General features: G+C 44.1%; 2 protein-coding genes across 8 annotated transcripts in view; both read left to right on the top strand.

The window, feature by feature from the left end:
• LOC139821857 (uncharacterized) overlaps positions 1-9057 on the top strand; it is a 67413-nt gene extending 58356 nt beyond the window's left edge. For 3 of the 7 annotated variants that reach the window (XM_071793216.1, XM_071793215.1, XM_071793214.1), the window contains 8 exons: positions 1313-1686; positions 1959-3218; positions 3450-3618; positions 3756-3914; positions 4027-5297; positions 5567-5986; positions 6517-6645; positions 8096-9057. In XM_071793216.1, coding sequence (XP_071649317.1) covers positions 1313-1686; positions 1959-3218; positions 3450-3618; positions 3756-3914; positions 4027-5297; positions 5567-5986; positions 6517-6645; positions 8096-8282 — 3969 coding nt within the window. In that variant the 3' untranslated portion in view covers positions 8283-9057. Of the gene's footprint in view, positions 1-1312; positions 1687-1958; positions 3219-3449; positions 3619-3755; positions 3915-4026; positions 5298-5566; positions 5987-6516; positions 6646-7330 lie in introns of all 7 variants that reach the window. The other 4 variants (XR_011734367.1, XM_071793217.1, XM_071793218.1 and 1 more) reach the window with 4 other exon arrangements.
• A 956-nt stretch (positions 9058-10013) lies between these two features.
• LOC139822334 (mutS protein homolog 5-like) lies at positions 10014-14377 on the top strand. The gene is made up of 10 exons (XM_071793969.1): positions 10014-10546; positions 10909-11371; positions 11471-11672; positions 11798-12034; positions 12136-12274; positions 12459-12822; positions 13090-13302; positions 13411-13551; positions 13679-13743; positions 13848-14377. Exons 1-10 carry the CDS (start codon positions 10023-10025, stop codon positions 13969-13971), a joined length of 2472 nt encoding a protein of 823 aa, XP_071650070.1. The 5' UTR covers positions 10014-10022; the 3' UTR covers positions 13972-14377.
• The last annotated feature ends 1 nt before the right edge of the window (position 14378 follows it).

Below are 14378 nucleotides of genomic sequence, written 5' to 3'. Positions count from 1 at the left end.
ACAATAGTGACGGATAGAGACATTGATAGGAAGATAGTAATAATAGATTAGACGATACATTGTCAGTCAAATTTAACTGCGTCAATTTTTGATCAGTATGTTAGAGATATGTTATCTCTTTGTCACAATCTTTAATCATTCCGCTTGGGATAAACCAAGGGCCAAATAAATTTCTGCTCGCGTTTCGCAAGAGGAGCATATTGTCGCGTTCGTATATGTTTGTTTTCAAATCCACTTCGAAAGCGGAAAGTCTGCTCCATCGAAACGCCTCCACAAAAAGATATGCACGTGGTGCAAACCGCTTCGATTCGGAGAGTTATGTATTCCGGAGTGGTTTGACAGCAAAAGTAAATGCGCCCCCGCAGTGATCGGACAGCAAAAAGCATTCTGAAGCGTTTCTATTCTTATAACAAGAAAGATTTTATAGCGGCTCAATACAAGCGGTATCAATTTGTACATCTATTTCGAATCTATCGGAATTCCAAAAATAAAAAAGGAGAACTATATGGATATAATAAATGTATATCTCTCCTTTTACTTCATATATTTATTTAGGTTTCTGGTGAAATTATTATTTATATTTATTGATAAGAGTCACGGAAAGACATATTTTCTGCTCCGAATCGCTTTAGCGTGAAAACTTGCCTTTGTAAAATTGCCGAAAAGATAATTTTTTATTCCGACTCGCCTCGGTTTCAATCTTCTGATTTCGTGTCTAGCCAGTCCTCCTTCTGTCCGCGAAGACGCACGTTTCCGTCGTCTAGAATTCTCACGCGGGATGATAATGCGCATCCGTGCAGAATTCGTATTGCGTCTTTTGGCCGGGCGCCATGTGTCGTAACCCGGTTAAGATTATTCTATAGAGCGACTTTTTACCGCGAATTCGCGAAATGTATCACGCGGCTTTCATCGAACGCTTTGTGCCGACGGTTGCACAGAGACGACGGTTTCTCATCCGCCCCGCTTTATCGTGATGCCTCGTCCTCTATAGCGCTTATTACGCGCTATCAGAAGCAAGTCGCGTACGCTTTGTAAATCAACAGTGTTCTAAGAATAAACGTAACACTTTACCGTTCCACCTTTATGTAATACTTAAGAAAAAAAATATTCTGTTAACCCGTTATGCATATAATCGGAGCTCACTAATGAGAACTCCTATTATGAGAGGCAGACGTAAATATTTTGCTCAGCTCGCGCATGCAGGACTGTGCATGGGGATTTAAATCGTTGTAAAAATGATTGAACAAAGCGAAGAAAATCAGGGATTCAAGTCGGTATTTTTCAAGCCTGCTCTCTCTCTCTCGCCCTCCAGCAGGGAATATTTCGCAGCCGCAGCACCTCGGCGTCGAACATCGGCGCGTCACGTAGCCGCAAGCTCGAGCACCATTGCTGCTACTACGGGAACGGGTCGAGATGCTGCATGGAGAACGAGATGCAGGAGCTCAAGAGATTCGGCAGCGAGCCCGATCTGCGGTACTCGCCGATGGCGCGGGAGGCGGCGCGCTGCAACGGGAAGCAGCAGCAGCAACAGCAGCACGCGATGGAGCACCGGCATTGCGGAAGCGGGCATTATCCCGAACGAGAGTGCAGGGAGCGAGAGAGCCGGTACAGGGGCAAGAAGAAATACAAGGCACCGGCGCCGCCATCAAACGGCGTCGTTGATGGATCGTCCCCAGATTCTTACAGGTAGAAATGCTACTGATACATCGAGTATCACCTTTATTTCTCGAATTATTGTTATTTAATTTATAATCCAGTAAAAAATTTTTATTTTAATGAACAATATCTCTATAGACGTTCTTTCTTAAGATTGATAATTTTTCACCAGGAATATGATATCAATAATAATTTGCCAAATGTCGATCTCTCTCTTTATCAAGTATACAAATTATATTAACATTAGTAGAGAGCTTCTCGTCTGCCAATAGTCAGTCTAAAGCATCTATGTTTCGATGTAGGAACCTTGTTCCTAGATATACAGAATCTGGTCAGGATCGACCGGGTGGTTGCCGCGGAGAGGAGGTCCAACCGCCGCCGAGGCGGTCGCGCCTCTTCAAAACGCGAGCGGAAACGAAGAGAGCGCAGGTCAACTGGCTCTCTTCTTCCTCATCGTCGCAAACACACGCTATCGCGGAACGCTGCGAGAACGGTGGCAGCGGACTGGAGAACGAGCGACGGTGGCGTGGTGAGGACGGCCGCGCCGCCAACAAGGAGAACAGGCTCGTCTGGCGTGACCAGAGCAACCATCTCCATCAGGATCGTTGGTGCCGGGATGAGCATAGGCGTTCGCGAATCTTTGATGGCAAGAACACGCTGCAGAGAAGCATGAGCAGCCCGGAGTTCCAAGCGGAGTTGATGCAAGTAGCCAGGAAGGTGCGCAATAAGCTCAATTGCGGCGGCAGATCCTCTGTAGAGTCGGCAAACTTGGAACGCAACAGCGACGCTGATCGATGCACAAAAGAGCCGAAGATCGAGGAGGTGAAAAGGCCGGAAAAGAGATCAGCGAGGAACGAGGAGAGTTGTCCTGAAGAGCGCGTGATCGAGGATAGGATGGTCGAGGAGAGGCGGCTACCTGATCGTTGTAATCGATCCGAAAATAAGCACAACTCGTATGACGAACACAAAGGAAACGCTCGTGATCCCGGGAGGACTAAGGACTACTTGGAGGAGAGGCAAGCGGAGGCTGTATCGGGCGGAAAGAGACGACTCGTCGAGAAACCGGCAATATTCGACGAATACTCCGCGATGCACCCGAAAGAACCTCTTCGGAAAGGTCCGAAGGATCGCGTGGACGCCGTGGGGCAGTCCTCGGGAGATAAACTCTCGTCGGAGAAACAACGGAGGGATCTTCTTGAGGACTATCAACGAGCGAAGAGTGTCGCGAAGAGCCGGAAGTATGAAAACGCGGCGGACTCCGGGAGAACCAGATCGGAGAGTCCGGTGAGGCCTTACATCAGGGTCACAGATCCTCGCGGGCAGGGTTCCGGGAGGGAAAGCACGCCTGAGCGAACGAGCGAGGCCAAAGAAAGAGAGAAGGAGAGAGATCCCGATCGTAGATGGCGGAAGAGCGACGTTAGGAATACTGATGGCGCGCCGGACGAGAAGAGATGGTCCTGCGAACCTGTTCCCGCGACGGCGGAGAAGAAAGATGCAAAATCCAAAGAGAAGCTCGCGAGGAAACCAGAAGCCAAGGATGTCCGCGAGAAAAATTGGCACGTGTAAGTTGCTCTCGCATCTCAGATCCATTTATCTCTCACTCGCGAGTCGCGGATGCGTGCGCGTGCGTTGAAATGATTCCGATAATTATTTCCCTTATCAATGAATGTCTTGAGCGCACGGATGCGTATAGACACGTAATTAGTTTTCCGATGATGACGAATAAGTGATGATTAGTGCATTCATTTGTAATCATCGCGCAGAGTTTGATATCTCCTCGATCATTTCTCTAGATTGCCGTCACCTGAGAAATCCGCACCGAAGACCTTCTACTTCGGCATGGACGAAGCGTTATCGAATGAGTCACGGAATTGCGTGGACCAGCACATGGAGCAAATACAATCCAGGTTGCAGACCAGACAAATCAATGGATCAATCGAATGCCACGACTACACGGATGATGTGAGTAACATGTTTCTTTTTTTATTTATAACGCTCTATCAATAAAATTACAAGATTATCGTTTAGCGTAATTGTTTATTTAAAAAAAGAAAAGTTTGAATACATATTTTAATGAACCGAATGATTTCAATTTTCAGGGGAAAAGCGGAATCGAGGATATCTCATTGAAATTGCGACCTACGTTACCTAAGAAACAGTTGGAAATCCCGCGATTTTCACCATCGGCAGCGTGGAGATTACTGTCAGCGTTAGAAGCACCTGGACCAACCATGAGCACGGCGAGCGAGGAAATTCCGGTAAGCGCGTAAAAAATATTTTAGTACGATAATTAGAAAAATAGTTAGCAAGTGAAGAGATGCAAAATATTTGGAACACGTCCGGTTATATTGTTACGTTGTTTGGTATCAGGTGATGTTCGAGGAACGTATCGAACGTCTGTCGAGGCCGCCTCCGCCGCTGATCGTACTCGGTCCGCGAAGTTCGCACGATAAATCTGGCGATTCTGGTATATCCGGGGATGCCGGCGCGGCCAATGACGACTCATTGGACATTAGCACCAATACCAACAACAACCGATTGAAGACACCGGCGACGAGACCGACGTGGACGCCGCAACAGGATCTAGGCGAGGAGTCCAGCAGTGACGCCGGAGTGGATTCGCCGCCGCCGATGCCGACCCCCGTGAAATTTCCGCCTAGGGCGCACGTATTCTCGTTGTCATTGCCACGCGACGACAATCGCATGTACTTGTATAATCCGGATCTGAAGAATAAGGAAGGTTCAACCTTCAATTCGCTGCAGAAGTTGAAGAGGTCGGTGTCGGGCGCTCTCGGACTCGGACCGCTAGACTTGGAGAGGAAACGCACTCGCGACGTTCTCGACGATAATTGGCTACTGTCGACAAGCGCCCCGACGTCGTTGCAGCATACCCAGATCACGGACGCAACGCGATCCTCGCCACCCGGTTGGAAGCCCGGCTTCGACGATGAGGATGAGGACGAGGTTTTAGTAGAAGACCTGGAGGATCGCGGTGACTTTCCTGTAATCATGAAGCCGCCCTCGTTTTCGTACTTGGCCTCCGGCGGTCATGTAATGTACTTGCCTGAATCTAATGACTCTCAATATCAGTCGCAGAGTTTAAACTACAGGAGCAACATGGCAGTGGAAAGTGAAAAGAATTCTGGTAACGGCTCCGGATCAAAGTACCGCAAGAACGGTGTGGACGAATTCAGGAAACCTAGCAAAGATGTAGAAAAGACGAGCAAGCAGCCCAAAGAATCAGTCATTTTGAAAGAAAAGCCTTTCGCGAACGATGCAAAAGTGAATACTAGATTTTCCAAATCGTGTGACAATATTTCTGAGATGAAACAACGAAGTACTTCGCCCGTCGGTGGTCAGCAAAATTTGCAGGATGATAAGGAAATTGCACCGGAAGTCAAAGCACCGTTAAAGAGCAACTCGAAAGGCCGTAGATTCACATTCCAGAGTACTGTGCGGCAGATTGAGAGGCGTAGATTAGCGGAAAAGCTATCGCGGGAGGCGGAAGCCAAGGAAAGACAGAGGAAAGGCGAGCTGGAAGCGATGCGTAAGGTAGAGGAGGAGTTCCAACGAAAACGAGCTAGAGAGAAGGCGAATATCAGGCAGCAACTTCGCTTGTACAGCATGGATGAAAACCTGAGGTAAGGTTTTTGAAATTATGCTTGAAATTAAATGCTTTTAAAACTTTGATATAATGAATTTTTTATCGATTTTGTGTTTAGCTATAGATAAAATGTTTAAGACTAAAATATTTATTATCCAAGTTCGTAGCTAGAAAAAAGTGTAGTTTCTGAAGAGAATATAATTTGTTTAAAACACTTTTTAAGATAGATGGTCATTATTTAATTATTTTTAATGATTATAGTCTTTAGAATTGCTATTTACTATTAACAATCTGTTTCAATTACAGTAGCTTGCCCACTGTGTGGGACAGCTCGCAGTTATCTCGTGCGGACCCGGACGGCGCGCCATCGTCATCCGCGTCGTCACCCACGTCAGTCCCACCGGCGAAATTGACGACTATACGAAAGAGCAGCGTCAGCAGCGATGAGTATTTGCGTAAAAGAGCGTCCAGCGTGGATTCTAGACAGCAGCAGCAGCAGCAGCAGCAACAGCATCAACAGCAACCGAGGGAGTACAAAGATTACCGGCCAAAGTATTATGACTGGGCGCCCACCGAGTCGTCGTCGCATCTGGAATATAAGCAGACCACGGTGCATCCTAAAGTGGTATGCGACATTCCCAAGAGCTCGCCCGTCTTCGTGGATGCGCACGCGAATGTCACTAAAACGGCGAATCTTAGCTCCACGCCCAGATCCGACAATTACAGGTAAGCGTAACAACAAATCGATTTTAAATCGTGTGAAATACCTTCTTGATGAGTCCTATATAACTTCGAAATTAATTAAAAGTTAAATTTCTATAACTCATACTTTTTTTAGTTTATAATATATATTTCTTGAAATGTGCAAACACTTTTCGGAACGATCTAAAATATTTGCTTAAAATGAGTTGACGAAGAAAATGATAGGGAAATATGTTACTTAAAACTGGTTTTTTAAAAAACTCAGATAATTAGGTAAAATGATTTGTTCTTTATATTTATCACGCGATGTTCGATGGAAAGAAAGTGAAAAGCGAACGCGGTATTTTCATACATAGGCTACGCAAAAGGATTAAGAAGGGCAAAGGTCGCCTCCGCTATGCAATACACATGTACAAAGTGTCTGTCATTCCGAAGAGTCTTTGAATTCACTTTCACTCACGTGCTCGCGGCCATGTTAGGCTCGCGTACAACAGTCCGCGATTGCGAGACGAAACCACTAATGGCGAATAATCTTCTAACGCGTTACTCAACAGGAAAGATTTTGCTCATGGGGCCGTGGCGGCAAGATCCTCCTTAGCCAGCAGCGACAGTGAGCTATCGCAACCGAATACGAGACCGCATTCCAGGCAAGCCGTCAACAAGAGCAAGCCCATACGGTCTAGGTACGTTTGATACAATCTGGTCCCCTTAACTTCCGCTTGAGATAACGATTCCCCGCCCCTGAGAATGTTTCCCGAAATAATAGCGACATCGACGGACGTAAAATGCCTGTACAAGAGGTTTTCGTAGATTTGAATGACGTCTATTTTTGATACATTCCGCATACTGAAGCGAGCGTGAACAATAATATAATTTAAAGACCATATAATTTTTTTTTACATCTATTAAATAAAAGTCAAACTTGACGGACAATAATTTTCCTTATAATTGTTTCCAGAATTTTTCTATTTAGAAGAATTAAAATTATTTTATTTATTTTATAGATTTGCATTAAGAACTTTTTTATTTCTTGCTTTCTTCATAATCTAGAGATGTGTCTGCCTACACACACACACATATATATACACAAAATGTTATAAAATTATTTTTAAATATTTTCTATCTAAAGTTTCAGATTTGTTTTTGTGCTCGTTCCAGTATGCATAGAATTCATATATAATTCACTCGACAATCAATGTTTAATGTGTCTCAGCTTGTCTTGCACTTCAGTTGCAAGTTAATGAATACGAGTATTAATGTTTGCTAGACATAGTAGTAATTAAATCTACTAATCGCACCCGTAGGTAAGAACTCGCGCGTCTCGTGCGACTACTAATTTTTGGCTTTCTGATTTTTTATCATGCGCAGGTTTTAAGGTGGGCGTAAAGTAAGTAGTCTTAACACCTCTAGTCATCTAACAACGCTTCATTAAACCAAGCCAAGCAAATACGGTCGCGCTTCTAACTACGTATTGGGCGAGGATGGCACATAAGTGACAAGCATCGTGCGAGAATGGGTAAACCAACGCATCACAATTGTCGTTACGTACGTTTGAGAGAAAGATCGTCGCTCTACGATATTGCGTCTTGGTTTATCTTCCGACGCGTTGAACGCCGGCCAGCATTCTCCAAGTCTTGCGTGCGTCTGTATAAGGACTATGCTAATATTTTACTAGATCCTCAACTCGCCTAGGATAGATGTTTGCCTTGGCGTTCAGCGCGTTGACAAATACAGCAGAGGCGTCACGTGTACTCGACCAATCCCAAAATATTGATCCTCTACGAACGAAAGTGGTTTCCCTTCGAAAAGGAAGGCTGCCTGCATTAAAAGTTTCATTTCTATTCCCAAAATTGATATACATTTATTTTATATCGACTTTTATAAATTTGTAGTTGCATAAAAGTATAAGAAGATTGAAATTTTTAAGTATAGGAATATATGATATTTTATTTAGATATTATACTAAAGTTACTTTTTTAAATTACTTTGTCATTTAATGTTATCTTGACTTCCTGTTGCAATGCGATGATGAAACGTGTCGCGAGTCGTGGCGTTCTCTGCTGATGCCATAGTAGGAAGAACGGGGAGGGGATGTCAAAAATGGAGCGAAAAGAGTAAGAAACGATTAATCAGGTCGGCTAGCCCAACACGCAGCGAGGAAGCCGTTAGCACAGAGGACGAGACCCCGGTGGAGCCGATCAAACAGGAGCGAAGCCCCATGAACGGCTTTGTATTGAACGGAGTGCAGCCTTTCGTGAGGGAGAAGAGCTACCGACCCATATCTTTCAATCCCCAACCGCCTCCGCCTATTCCGAGTTAGAAGCCGTACTGCGGATCTTAAAGAGTACTTGTAGATGTTAACAAAATTGCGTAAAAAGAATCCGATATATATATTATTAATATACTTTCTGACGTACGCGAAATGTCGAGTCTGGAGAGTTCGTTTTGCGGGCTCTCCCTCGAGAGATCCGGTCTATCTGAACCAAAATAAAGATCGTTTATGTAAAATCGACAATTTCGTGTACGTCAGCCCGTTAAATGTTAAGCCGAAGGGTTTTTATGAAACTTTACTGAACGGAGATTTTATACCGCAGCGTTTATACAAAGAAATAGGTTTTTTTTTTATACGATTTAGAGAATGTTCTCCGAGAGAACTCTGTATTCTCCGCGAGCGTACATAACGATCGCTGTAACAGCGCAATGATCATTCGTCGCGCGGCATTTTTATGTACGCGAAACTAATGTCAAGTAATACCTTTATACGATGTGTAACAAGTAACACGATCTAACTCCTAACCAAATGTGTTCCGTACGACTGTCGGTACGTCCATCTACTATTTATGTTTGCCGTAAGTATATTAACAAAACAGAAGCGGAATCAAAGATCATAAGCTTATCTCGCGCGCGACGCGTCGTTTTATAGCCCAGTTGTAAAAGGCGCATCGCGGGGAAAAAGTACCAATAATACCGGGTGTATACATTTACTTAAACAGGTTTAGGGCAGTATCTTGTAATTATGTACAGGTAACAACCGCAGGCGACTGCAAATATTTGCTCACGTAATGTAATCAAACAAAAGATAATGTTGTTATTGACTGCGTGACTTTTTTCTTTTATCCTTGCCACCCTTTATCCTCGCCACCTTCAACGGACGTCTTCAACAGCTTGAAGTTATGAACGAGTAACATAAGTTAAATGATGTTAAACAAAGTTTGCAACTTTTACATTAATATTTAGGGAAGAGAGAAGTTCTTGGCTGATAGTCTCTTCTTGAAACAATTTAACTCATAATTTCCATATAGTTTTCAATGTTTGCTTGCGGTCTTTGATCTCGCGTTCGAAATTATTTTAAAATCTAATTTTACATGTGAAGTTAGCTATACGTGCGACACGACGAGCGAGGATTTCGGATCAATCGCGACCGGCCGCCATTTTTCCTTCAGTGTCTACCTGTTCACGTGTCTCGACTGGAATCCGGAGAAACGATAAGAAATGAGTTCGCTAGGTTTCCCGAACATCGCGCCATCGCCTTCCTTAGCTAACATGTGTGTTCTCGCACTCATTTCTTGATAAAATTACGTTGTTTTATGTATTCCCAGACAGTCAAATCTTTCAAACAATAGATTTTACATTCATATCTTTTACTACAGACAAGTGCAATTTGAGTCAATACTGAACGAAAGTAGCGACGATGAAGAAGAGTTCGGCATAAATATTCCAACGTCGCAATCAGGCGTAGCGGCACAGAAACAGCACAGCGATGGCGGCTCTACCATGCAAGGCGACAATTTTACAGATAGAGATGAGGCTCGTATCTTCGAATTAATTTCGGAATGTTTGAAGAACTCAATTTCTTTCTTCTCTATGTATTCTTTCGTTTAATTAATATCACCTGTCTTTATCAAACGTAAAAAGCAGGCAAAATCTTAACGTAAAAAGCGTGTGAACCAGCGAATTCCATCGCTGTTGTTTGAGAATCTTGGAGAAGCGTCTCGCATTCATGTTTCGTGAATTTTATAAATATAAGTTCCATCCTTGCCCATCGCAGATCATTTTAGCGATGATCTGGTCGAGCAATCAATTGGGCGCGGCCTACTACAACATCCTCACGTCCGAGCTGTTCGTGATGGACGATACTTATGACGACGGTGTTAACTTTAACATCGCGAGGACCCTGTACAAGCAATGCCGGCCGCGTCACGTCATCACGATCTCCGGCATGTCCGACGAGTTCCTCACGGCGCTCGAGGCCCTGGTAACGTCGGAAATGTCGAGCGATCGGAGCGGATTGTCGGAATCGAGCGGCGCGGGCCCGTCGCAGGTCTCGCTGAGGGTGTTGCGGAAGAGGGAACACGGCTTCGACAGATGCTATCACAGGGTACGATGTCTCAAGCTCCGGTCGGAGCCGGTGAACGCCAGCAACGTCGAGAGGCTTATTTTCCTACAGGGCCTGTTGAACTTCAAATCGATCGTCATGATCCACGCGCTCGGCCTGCTCTTGATCTACATCGACCAGCATTGGAGCAATATCGCGCTGGATCCTTCCGGCAGACCTGGCTTCGCGTCTCTGGCCAGCGTGACGTTGTGAGTCCCTACAATCTCGCCGCTCGCGATAGGACTAATCCTTTAGACACGGCTACACTGGTAGTGGTGCGGGGCTTATTAGAGTTTGCTGATAATCTCTCTGAGAATGTTGTATCGTACGAGAGTAAGGGTCGAGAGTTTTCGTAGCGCGCTTTCTGATGAGTACATCTTTGTTAAACTCGCGATATTTTCTATGAATTTGTTGCAACATCAGTTTAGTTTTGTCGGCCACCCACATAGATTTTTTTTCTGGCTTCAGCAGATGGATATTTTTGATTAATCATATTTTTGAAATTAAAACTCACGTTTAATTTGTTTAAATTAAAATGTACGATCGTTTTTTTACACGCGGGATTTTGTAGACGTGACATCGTCATGATAGATGATGACACTTACGAGGCGCTGAATATCGTGCATGCCAGGCATCACCCGAGCCTTTTCAAGTGCGGCGACGCGGCAGCGAAGAAGCAAAGTGGCAGCTTATTCATTCTTTTGAATCGCTGCCAATCGCGACCCGGAGTGCAGTTTTTGTGGCAAGTAGCGCCGCGTTATCTTCGTTTTTCTTTTTTATATAACTATCGTGACGTTATTATATATTCTGAAGAGACTGCATTTTGTAGGAAAACGTTGCGACATCCCACTCGAAATGTCCAGATTCTTAACGAGAGATTCGAAGTCGTCGAATTCTGTTTGAATCCGGATAACCAGAGTATCGTCGAGAATTTGACGTCGTGTTTGAAACACATTTACCGCTTGACTAACGTTATTCTGGATCGATATTTAGCGCAGCAAGCTAAGGTTTCTGACTGGCGACGATTACACAAGGTTCACCACGTTTCTCTAATCGGACAGTTGAATAATTTATTCGATGCCCGTTACCCGCCCGCATCGCCATATTCTATCTAATTGTATTTCACGCCGCAGTCGATCTCTTCCATAATTTACATCGCCGACATATGCGAGAAACACCGCGAGAAAGTGAGGCTGTTCAACAAAATCGTCGGTAGTATCACGAAGGAAGTACGTTACGTCAAGTATTTCATCGAGTACATAGTGGACTTTGGTGCAAAAAGATCCGAGAATGATTCCATCGTGCGCACAAATGTGGACTCACACTTGGACAATCGTAAGTGTGAGCCTTGAACCCCTTCATCGTAATGGTGTAACAATAATATTATATAACTTTCGAAAATTGCGATGGCCATTCGACTGTCCGAACGTTGCGCGTTACATTTCCATCGGGATACACAGTGCACCACGTGAGAAGCACTTTGCCCGAGACCCTGACACGAATGGGGGAGAAAGACATGAAAGACCATCTTCCGGCCTCGGTGACGACCTGCAAGATGGTGTACATACCGAACATCGGATACCTCTTAGCGATAACCGGATGGAACCCGTCGCCGGCCGACAACGTCGACTTGGAAAACCTAGAGCTGAAATTCGTCAGCAACAACATACGTTATTATAAGAGCCCTAGCGCCAAAGGTTGCATTATTTTTCAATTTTTACCACAATTTCTACCCTACGCACGACATGCATTTGTAATTTCTTTTTGCGTTCGTCTGGAATTAAAATTGGTTTTTCAGAATTGGATAATACTATAGGAGATATAATGTTGAGGATAAATAAACGGGAGAGTTACATTTTGTTGAAGCTTGTGAAGTATATAAATAAGCACGCTGTCTCGATATTCAACGCGATTCAATTGTGCGCCGAATTGGACACGTGAGTGAATCAGACGCGTTACGAGTTCTTCGCGAAGAAACTAATTAGACAAAAGAAAAGATTAAAAAATTATAATTAAAGGAATTAATATTGAAAATAGTAAAAAGAAGCAGCTCTGAATTTATTTGACATAGGATAATATTTTTTTTTGAGAATTCTCTACGCGTCGTGCCGATCGTTACAGATTGCTGGCGTTTTACGTGGTCGCGCGAGAATACAATTACGTGAAACCGAACGTGGTCGACCGCCAGATCATAGCGGTGGAGCAGGGTCGACACCCCTTGCAGGAGTTTCTAACAACGTTTGTTCCGAATGACATCTATTCCGGCGACGGAAAGAGCCTCGTGAAAATCCTAACTGGCCCGAACGCTTCCGGCAAGAGCACTTATCTCAAGCAAGTTGCGCTGATCGTGTTCATGGCTCACATCGGCTGCTTCGTGCCGGCCAAATCGGCCACCATAGGAATAGTGACTCACATCCTGACTCAGATCACGTCTGTGGACAGTATCGCTCTAAATACGAGTATGTTTCTGCAAGATATGCGGCAGGTAAATAAATAACGTTCTCCAAGAAACATATATAGGCGTCTCAGAGTCATAGTGAAAGGAGCAAATTCTGCGCGATATAAATTAAATTAATGATTATATATAATTAATTAAAAACTCTCGATATAAAAATTAATGAGTTAAAAGGAAAAGTGGCCTATATGAGACTTGCATAGCCCACTTTTCCTTTTTACTCGTTAATAAATTAATCAATTGCCGAATTAATGAATTTTCTCGAGGACTTTGTTATTCTCATCGGTTTCTTTATAGATAAACTCCGCTCTTTACGCGTCCACGCCGAATTCCATCGTCATTTTGGACGAGTTCGGAAACGGAACGTCCGAAGTGAGTGGCTTGTCCCTACTCGCGGCCGTGCTGAACAATTTCGTCGAGCGAGGGACCGACTGTCCGCACATTTTCGTGGCCACGCATATGCATCGGATAATGAACATGTTACCGCGAAGCCCGATAATCGAGGAGCAGGTAAGAGCACGTCCATCTTCAGTGGCGTTCACGTCATTGAAGCGATTTCCTTGAATTGCCGTTGCTCTTTCCGAACTTCTATTTCCTATTTCATATTATTTGTTACAGACTTTCGAATTTGTTACAAACGAGGACGGCTCCGTGGCGTATCTTTACAGTTTAATTAATGGAAACGTGGGACGCAGCTTTGCACACGCGGCTGCACGAAGTGCCGGTTTGGACGAAAAGATTGTTAAACGAGCATTAGAGGTAAAGATTTCGCTTCGCGTATACTTAAAACTTTGCTTACAAAAATTACATAAATAAACGAAATAAAACAATTTAACCGGCCTAATTGGCACCATGAAAGTTCTAAAAATAAAAAGGACTTTTGTAGGTATACGAGAAATTTAAGGCTGGCGAGTTACCTCCACGATTACCGGAAGCCAAAGGCCAAGACATGTGAGAATCTCTAATAAAATTGGTCACATTTATACAATATTATACAAAGATCAGCTTTGCACGCCGCGATTAATAATAATTGTGTGATTTGTATATAATTGCAGGGCAACGCACATCATCGAACAATTACTAAAGTCAGAGAATTTCGATCTGGAAGAGTTGAAGAAGTTGGTCCGTCAATTAACGGAATCGCCAGCTGCTGCGAGGATAAACAATAAGAACAATTAAGCGAAAGAAGAAAGAAGATATTTCGCAAAACCAGTGTATCATATTAAATATTTAATTATCAAAATGTCAAAATACATATACATATAATATATTTATCAAAATATTAATTATGACATTGAATGTCTCGTTCAACTAAAGAGTTAAATACATAGTGCTCTAAAAATATCTCATTTTTCAATTAAAAAAAAAAGTAATGTAGAAAGAGTTCGGTATATCGTCATGGAGAGCAGAGCGCAGCTTTACCGGATGCGGTAATCGCGTAGCGTCTTTCCGGGTGCAACACAGATGTCGGCACCGGTCACCCTTGCGCCCGCTCGTGCCGATCGGTCCAACGACCTCGCGCCGGCAGATGTCGGGACGATCGGCGCGCGCGCCGGCCGGGAGCTGGCGCTCGCGGTCTTTCCGTT

Source organism: Temnothorax longispinosus, chromosome 11 (genome assembly GCF_030848805.1).
Source record: "Temnothorax longispinosus isolate EJ_2023e chromosome 11, Tlon_JGU_v1, whole genome shotgun sequence".
In the NCBI taxonomy this organism is placed as follows: Eukaryota; Metazoa; Arthropoda; class Insecta; order Hymenoptera; family Formicidae; genus Temnothorax; species Temnothorax longispinosus.
Note: the sequence above shows the minus strand (reverse complement) of the source record. Positions and strands in the feature narration are given on the sequence as shown.

Bases quoted from the DNA above. Each gene is read 5' to 3' on its own strand.
- LOC139822334 (XM_071793969.1), top strand. From the start codon at position 10,023: ATGATCTGGTCGAGCAATCAATTGGGCGCGGCCTACTACAACATCCTC. The intron at 12,035-12,135 runs GTTGCATTATTT...TTGGTTTTTCAG, and splicing joins TAAGAGCCCTAGCGCCAAAG to AATTGGATAATACTATAGGA. The intron at 13,303-13,410 runs GTAAGAGCACGT...TATTTGTTACAG, and splicing joins GCCCGATAATCGAGGAGCAG to ACTTTCGAATTTGTTACAAA.